At 45.4% G+C, this 8,731-nt stretch overlaps 1 protein-coding gene across 2 annotated transcripts; it reads right to left on the reverse strand.

Annotated features, from left to right (window-relative positions):
• Positions 1-5,865, reverse strand: LOC133119051 (B-cell receptor-associated protein 29-like). Of its 2 annotated transcripts, XM_061229444.1 has the most exons (8): positions 5,750-5,865; positions 4,389-4,495; positions 3,756-3,856; positions 3,047-3,194; positions 2,758-2,893; positions 2,460-2,562; positions 2,126-2,226; positions 1-1,541 (listed from the first exon to the last, which is right to left on the reverse strand). In XM_061229444.1, exons 2-8 carry the CDS (start codon positions 4,478-4,480, stop codon positions 1,503-1,505), a joined length of 720 nt encoding a protein of 239 aa, XP_061085428.1. In that variant the 5' UTR covers positions 4,481-4,495; positions 5,750-5,865; the 3' UTR covers positions 1-1,502. The 2 variants fall into 2 exon arrangements, with proteins under 2 accessions (XP_061085428.1, XP_061085429.1); XM_061229445.1 differs by lacking the exon at positions 1-1,541 and having other exon boundaries at positions 2,427-2,562.
• Between the last annotated feature and the right edge of the window lie 2,866 nt (positions 5,866-8,731).

The raw sequence follows: 8,731 nt of genomic DNA on the forward strand, positions 1-8,731 counted from the left end.
TTTTTTTGCATTATTTTGAGGACCTTGAGGGATTCCTCAGGGCCCCCAGACACTATTGGGGCCCCTGCTATAAGGCACCTGAAGGACATTCCCTCTCAGCAGACATTCCACAGGTGTAGTACCAATATTATGATTGATGTAACAACATTGTGAGTATATATAACGGAGAGAGGACCAACACTGGTCCGGGAGAGCTAATTCCAAATTCTGACAGATCTCAATTACTTTCAATTTTTTGTGAGAGTCACATCAACAATAAGGAAAGAACACTCATCACACAGTCGTAATTTCACACCTTAAAGGGTTAATCAAGTGCTGAGAAACAGCCTTCAGACCTGTGGCTCTCTGGGACTGTGGTTGGTCACCCCCTGCTAACAAAGAAAACAAGAGCGATCTTCCGGTTCATTCTGTACGCTGGTAACAGCTTGCGTCACGGATGCTGTAAATTTGCGACGTCGTCACAACATCCTGTCCGTGACGGTTTGAGCGCCCGACCGCACGCAAACAGGAAAAAGCGGGCGGACTTGAAACTCCTGCTTTGCGCTTCCTGGGGGTTTTCACCAACCGGACGATGGCTGAAAATGATTGACGGCTTGCTGCAGAGCACTTTCACCATCACGTTCGTCGTCAAACTTGTTCTTTGATGGATGCTAGTCCGGCTCTGACAGATTTTTCAGAGGTGGGCGTCTGGGTTCAGAAACCAGGTTTTTCATTGGAAGACAGCTCGCTCGGAACAGGAGTGCCCGCAAATTATAGTCACAAACGTATACATAAGATTATAAAACAGGGATGAGAGAGACAGAGAAAGAGAGAACAACAGAGAGAGTGCAAGGGAGAGAGAAATTTGAATATTCAAAAGCACTCACCCGTGAACCAAACATGCCAGTGCAATTTTCACAGCTTTCGATTTTCTTATAAATCAAATGCATTTATGGATATATGCAAATTACAAAATCACAATCGGCGCCACAAAACAAAAAAAAAAGGAAAAAAACAAACGGCAAATGCATCGGAAATTGAATCGAAGCAACGGAATGGCTCACCTCCAGCGCTTGCCCCCATCGATTACGGCGAACATGCGTCTCAGCGGCGAGCCTCGAGTGTGTGTGTGTGTTCAAAACATACGTACATACATCTAGCATTTTCCTAACGGTAAAACATCGTAATCCGTAAACAAAGCTTTAGAAGCCCAAAGACGTTTACGTCTATGTACGGAAGCTTGACTCGCTTTTAAACCTTGAAGAAAAACAAAAGCAAATCATTCTTCCCAACTGTTTTCAAAACATGAAGAAATTAAGACAGAAATTTGGACGTAAAATGGCCGCCTGTGTGTTGGGACATAACGGACTGTGGGTCGTCATTGACAGGTCAAAGCCCTGCTGGTGTGTGTGGGTCTCGCTCAGGGCTGCAGTATCAGGATGTAACAGTGCACGGACGAGGTGGCTGCCCTGCTTCCTGCCGTGTGATTGGTTCACTCGTAGGGCCGCGGGCTACCTCCGATTCTATTGGTCCTTCTTGTCTCCCGCGTCCTCGTGAAGGTTCTGGAAAAGAGAAAGTGGAAATGCCCTGTGAGTTCAAAGTGAGGACCGACTGGTGACATGAGAAAGGAGGGTATTTGCATTTGCGCTGTGTGAGACTGGCATGCAGTGTGTGTGCGTGTGTAGTGTCTGTATTTATGCATGTGTGTATATATGTATGTGAGAGAGTGCGTATGTAGTGATGTAGTGTGGTGTGTGTGTGAGTGTGTGTGTGTGTGTGTGTGTGTGAGAGAGACAGAGAGAGTGTGTATGTAGTGTGTGGTGTGTGTGTGTTTGTGTGAGAGACAGAGAGAGTGTGTATGTAGTGTGTGTGTAGTGTGATCTGCAGTGTGTGTGTGTAGTGTGGTGTGTAGTGTGTGTAGTGTGTGTGTAGAGCGTGTGTAGTGTGTGTGTAGTGTGTGTGTGTGACAGAGTGTGTGTGTGTGTGTGTGTGTAGAGTGGGTGTAGTGTGTGTAGTGTGTGTGTGTGTGACAGTGTGTGTGTGTGTGTGTGTGTGTGTAGTGTGTATTGTGTGTGTAGAGTGTGTGTGTGTGTGTGTGTGTGTAGTGTGTGTGTGACAGAGAGTGTGTGTGTAGTGTGTGTTATACCTGTAGTTTCTGGTGCTCTATCAGCAGTCTGTCATACTCCTGAGTCAGACCTTCTGTTTGTTTCTTCATCGCCTCCATTTCAGTCTGAGACTTCTTCAGGGCTGCAGAGAGAGACACATACACACACACCTGTGAGACTTGCACAAAACACACACACACACACACACACACACACACACACACACACACACACATGAGACTTGCACAAAACACACACACACACACACACCTGTGAGACTTGCACAAAACACACACACACACTCACACACACCTGTGAGACTTGCACAAAATACACACTCACACTCACTGCTGCTTGGGGAGGAGCATTACCCACCCTCCCTTGCGTTCTCCAGGTCCTCGGACAGCTTCTGCACCTCCTTCCTGAGCTCCACCTTGGCCTCTGCACTCCCCTTGTCCACCACCCCGTCCTCCAGAGCCTGGGAGAGACAGGGCACTGACGTCACTCCACCATCTCAACGCTAACCCCCCCTCCCAAACTCTCCTCCCCAGCACCCGTTCCACTCACACACTCTCACACTCACACTCACACTCACACTCACACTCACACTCACACTCACACTCACACTCACACTCACACTCACACTCACACTCACACTCATTCTCTCTCTCACCTGTTTGAGCAGCTCGTTGTCCTCCATGTATTTCTTGGCTGCTTCGTTGGCTCCGTCAGTCTGCGTCTGCAGGGCGGCGCCGTTGAGCAGGGCAGTGGCCAGCTGGTTAATCAGCATGACGACCCTCCGCATTACACTGTCACACACACACACACACACACACACACACACACACAAAGGGTCATTTTTTAAATCCCTTTCAGTCCCAAGACTACCATATGGCACTCAAGTCACTACCGGGAGGTTTAGCTCCAAGGCTAGCGCTGCCGACGGCTCCAGTCGCACTCACAGCCACAGGAAGAGGGAGAAGCCGGAGATGTAGAGGTTCCTCTGGGCGCGGAACAGCTTCATGTGCAGGTGGTCGAACATGTTGGGGTGCAGCTTGGAGTCCTTCCCGGTCTGTGCGCCGGAGTACTTCCGCACCTCCCTCACCGCGTCTGCAGGGGGCGACGGAGAGCCGGTGAGCGGAGGCACCCGAGGCGCCGAAAGCTAGCGCAACGGCCATCCCTGCACTGCGGGGATCATCAAACCACGGCCCTCGAGGGCCCCGAGAACTGCCGATTTCCCACCCTCCCTTTACCTGGGAGTCAGGTGTGAAGACAGTCTGGCCAATCAGCGGCACCAAATAATCAGTTAATTACCTGGGAGAAAAGAACCAGGGCTTGCTTTGGATTCGAGGTCCAGGTTTGACGATCCCAACTGTACTGCTTTCAATCTCTGTAAAGAGTCAATTCCCTGGTAGTACCGTCAAAACATATTTTTGAAATATCTTTTAATTTGCAAACGTACTCATCTCACTTGCTCTTTCTTCTTAATTACACATCCTTTCTACCATTTCCTGTTGTTCTGCCCGTGGTTTTAAGCACTTTTCAGTCCCCGTTACCCTCTGCACAAACGCTTAATAGCGCTTTCTGCAATTACAGCGCCGCAAAGCTCTTTACGAACAGGACCACTGCCATTGGGTGTGATAACATCCGCCAGACGGGCTTGCAGCTCACCAAGGAACAGAACAATGAGTATAATTATCATGGTCAGGAAGCCTTTGTTCCAGAATCCAGCCAGCCGGTTCCAGATGCCGAGTCTGAAAACGGACTGCCATCTGAAAGATACACAGGAAGCCACATGAGTGCGAAAAAGTACATTCAACAGAAAAATAAACCCCCCAAATATTTGAGGGAACTCAAATTGTGACACAGCCTTAACCCTTTCGGCCCCAAGGCCCAATGTAGTGGATCCACCCAAATCCCAATGGGTTTTGACTTTATTTGAGAAAACTCAGTTGGGTTAATAGGGGCTCAAAAGAATAGTGGAGCAGTCCTTTTGATTGGTTGAAAAGGTATAAGGTTCAGACGGCCATATGGCATTCTTGGCACTGAAAGGGTTAAGCGTGAAACTAATATTTTGGCTTAATTTTAAAGGACCAATACACTGGCGGGAACAAAACTCCACAAAATAATTACAATAGGAGGCCCCAGGACCAAGTTAGAGAAACCTTGATATGACAATGAAAATAATCACAACATTAACACAACTGATAACTATGGCGGTCGTCATTAATATTGCTGTTGTTAATAAAGATATGAATACTACAGTGACGGATAATGAAAAACATCGCACTCATGACCGTGTACCTCTTGGGTGAAATGAAGGGGAGACAGAAGATGAGGAGAACTCCGATCTCCACGTAGAGGAAGAACGCTACGGCTGTCCACTGCAGAGTCATCGTCACTCAGCCAGTCTAGCAGAAAGAGGTAAACAGGTGAATTTACAACGTCCTCACGTTCATTGGGGATGGGGTGGGGCGTTTAATTACATTAAATGACAATAATTTTGACATTTTGTTCTCTTGGGGAGTATCACATGTTCTCATTTCTTTCACTTCTGACTGAGCTAACTTGTCAGAATTGACAAGTGCAAATATTTCCTGAACTAAATGCGCACTTGGCCACAAAAGTTTTTTTTTTATTTTTTATTTTTTTTTTTTTATGAGTGCTTATAGAAGCAGCTTTGAACTCCATACAGCCATTTTATCAGTTTGTCAGCTTACTAATTTGAATATCCTGCTTGCAGAAAGGGTCAGTGTAAAACCAAATCATTTTTCCTATTGCAGCAGTATTCCCTCGTGTCAAGTGCACAGCAAAGATCAATTAAAACGGCAGACAACAGACCTACCACATTTTTTTTTGGACTTGACTAGTTTTTGAACTCTGTATAAAACACGACATCGCCTGCAGGCACTGACTAAAGTCGGGCGCAAACGTGAGTGACCTCAATATCTGAACACACAATGAGACCCTGTTCCAGACTAATCTCCTTATAACGTTACAATCCTCCGATAACTTAGCTGGCTACCCTGAACAAAGTTCACGGAAGATCTGCGGTCCCTTGCTCGACATTGCATCAGTGGAAAGCATCTCTCGCCAGAGAGAATAACGTGACTAGGTAACCGCTAGCTATCAGGCTAAATAAACAGCTATACATCATAGCTAACCTGTTCATTGATTAAGGTGAAGTGCATCCTGGGTAGGTCCAGGTAGGCAACATTAGCTATATACAGTACATCCATCGGTACAAGTATTGTGGCATTATTCACAATGACCAAATATATGACCAAAAGCAGTCAGTAAAAACCCGGACCTGAAAGAGCGCTCAGTAAATTGTGGCGTAAACTTGGTTACTCGATACTGCACTTTCACTGATCAGGTTAGTCAAGTCTAAACTTAGCTCCGCACTGTTCTGGAGGTTGCTCGCTGGTCGCTAATAAGACTACTTTACACCAGAATGGACAGTTAATTAGTGTTTAAAGAACATACCGCCTAATAATACGTTGGTGTACTTTAACGTCATGAAGCCAAAAACGAAACTAAGTTAAGAGGAGAGCTTCCTCACAAACTTGTGAACGAGCTTGCAAGAACATGTGCTACTTTTAAAATAGCTAGTTAACAAGCAAAACAATTGAATTTCGTTCAATAAAACTTGACAACATACATACCTCCTGTTCAATATTTTGAAATATGATGCCGTCAGGGTAATAGAAACGTGCCTGCAACCGCCAGCCAAGGTAAGCTCGAACTTCCTCCTTCAGCAGCAGTGTGACGCAGGCCAAGGAAGTGGAAAATGACTTCCGGTTTCAATTTGGCGCGACTATTCAAAATAGAAGAAAAGTTTCTGATTCAATAAAAGTGGGATAAGATAAGTTTTCTCAGAATGACAACTAAGTAAATCTAATTCGTTAAGATAGTGCGTTTGTCCTAGGAATCATTTCTGGCGTTTGACTGCTGAAACTGCTGAATGTCCCTCTCATACAAAAGTAAACCCTGGTGTAATATCCAGCTGTGACTAACATGTTTTAAAACCTCGCATGAGCTGTTTATATCAGCAGGTAATGATCCTCACTCAATGAATGTGGGATGAAAATTGCCTATCAACTAAATCAGATGCGTTTTAGACAATAGGGGCAAAAAGGCCCTTTGAACCCAGGCTCCTCGGTTGAGAAACACTTTGCCTGCAATTCAACGCTCACTCATGCAGTGTTTTGGCAGCATTCCGGCTGCATTCCTTTATTCATTGGCCTTTCCGATTGTAGCACTGTGACAGACAGGCTTTAAGCACGTTTTTACCTTGTGGAGTGGCTCCAAGGGCAAGTGTGACAGTCTGACAATCACCAACTGCTGGTTCAACTTCAGTCCTCTCAAACGGCACTCGTGATTCCTGCATATTTTGTTTTTTTTACCCAAATGGAATCCAGGAGTGTAGGTTCATCTGTAATGGATGAGCAGTTCTCCTCACTGGCAAGTGTAGTACATAGCAGCGTTTACGGCGTTAAGTGCCCTCGACAAAGGGATCTTAGTTCAAAGCTACAACTTGTTCTCCTCTGTTTTCAGACAGCACTTAATTATGCTGGAAGGGAGGAACCGAGCGCTCGGGAGTGGCTCCATGCATAAGCGTGCTGGTGTTCTCCACCCATCGACACCGGGTTCAAGTCCCATCCACACGGTATCCAGCCCCTCTTGTGCATTCACAACAGAACTGGACCAGATGGCGGTGCTGGAGAAGAGGATGCAGCTGCTAATAGGGAAGTGGGTAGCGGCATTGTGACAAACCGGCACATGCCCGATTTTATCTTTTTTGATATAGCATTTCTCGGTCAACTCATTTCTCATGGACGAGTATCATTTTATTCAATTTGTACATAACACAGATTCATACAGCAAATAATGCCCTGGTGTCTGTCGGTCTAGGTCCACAGTCAGAAGTGAATATAATCCCTCTTCTGATTTGCAATAGGCCACAATGTCAATGTACGGTCAATATTTACTCTGGGTCACGATTAATGGAATACATTTACAGACTCGGGGATGTCGATCTCACAAGCAATTTGCAAACGGGAGATTTAATAAATGTAAATAAATTGTGTCGGCCCATTAGTGCCCTCATGTGGAAGACTGGGAAGATACACTACAGACAGGAATGACCCGAGTAGTGGAACGTCAGCCATTCATTTTGCTGGTTTATCACTTCAGAACATGGTCACCTCTCCACATTCACACTAGGTTGGTTGAATAATATCACAACAGGAAACCGAACACATTCTAAGGGCCTTGTATCTTCGCAGCACGACTTTGAACGATATTCAATTGCCCACATTGTTGAGTGAAAACCTAGCTGGCAGCACAGTCACGTAAGCATGCAAGACAAGGGTGTCAAACTCCAGTCCTCCAGGGCCACAGTGCTGGCTGCATTTCAGCACAAGTGCTTAATTTAAGTCATTCAACAGCTAAAGAGTCCACTCACTTTGCGCTCAAGATCTTAGTCGTCTACTCACAAATACAAAACAAACACCTGCAGACACTGTGGCTGGAGTTTGACACCCCTGATTTAAGGCTAAACCGATGAAAAAAGAAGCACTGAACAACATCCGTTTTTGGTGACAAAAGTTTATGTACTGAAATCAAAGTGTATCAGGAGGCGTAACAGTGTCTCAGTATACAATAAGAAATAACAATACAATGAGGTAATGCACAGGTCATACACTGCACAAATGACTGCTCCAATGAGCCTCTGTGACCACTTTCTGTACGACTTCCTGTACAACTTTCTTCTTCCAGAATCCAGGTAGGTAGCATGATTTCAAAGTACAAATTAGTAGATTGGCAAAGTTTCAATGTACAGGATAAATATAAAAATATACAAAAGGGAGAAGGATACATACAAAATACAATTTATAAAATATAAAAAATGTCTTCCTATAGGAACCACCTTCCTATACTGATCTCAGATCATATATAAAAATGTTAGACAGGATTATTACAGGAAAAATTCTTAACTGGCCCAAATCTGTAACTTTGGTGGTTTGTCGCAAGGCAATTTTCTGTAAGGTACGTAACCAAGGAGGGACGACGTGGCATTTTCACAACGTGGCCGTAAAATGTTACGACGACGTGCTGCTACAGGTCCACCAGGACCAGAGTCTTAGGTGCTTGAGTATCTTCAGACTTTTATGCCTGAGGTGTGTTCGACTACAAAAATGTTCGCTAACGCACATAAATGCTTAGTTTTTTCTCTTTCGGCCAACGGAGAGTGCTTTAAAAGAAAACTGGTGAACTAACGGAGTGAGCTACGGTAGCTACGCATGCAATAGGGAGAAATAGCACAACGTCACACATCAGGATGAACACTACTGTAACCGGAAGTTCCTATTTTCGCTGTTTTTCAAGGGTACTGTGCATCTCCGCGTCAGGAGATGGGGGTCGTTCGCCTCGGCCTTCTCCATTCTCTGTGGGGAAGCGTGCAGCCAAGAAACTACGGACCCCACTTTCTAAGGCCGTTAGCATACGCGAAACCTTGCAGAACTAACGACACAACCAATGACTGCCGCAAAACAATTACCCTGACCAATCAAGTCATGTTATTGGTGTAGTATGTGCTAAAATGTTTCGCGTGCGCTAAAGGCCTTCGTACAAACAGGGCCCAA

This window comes from Conger conger, chromosome 19 (assembly GCF_963514075.1).
Source record: "Conger conger chromosome 19, fConCon1.1, whole genome shotgun sequence".
NCBI lineage: Eukaryota > Metazoa > Chordata > Actinopteri > Anguilliformes > Congridae > Conger > Conger conger.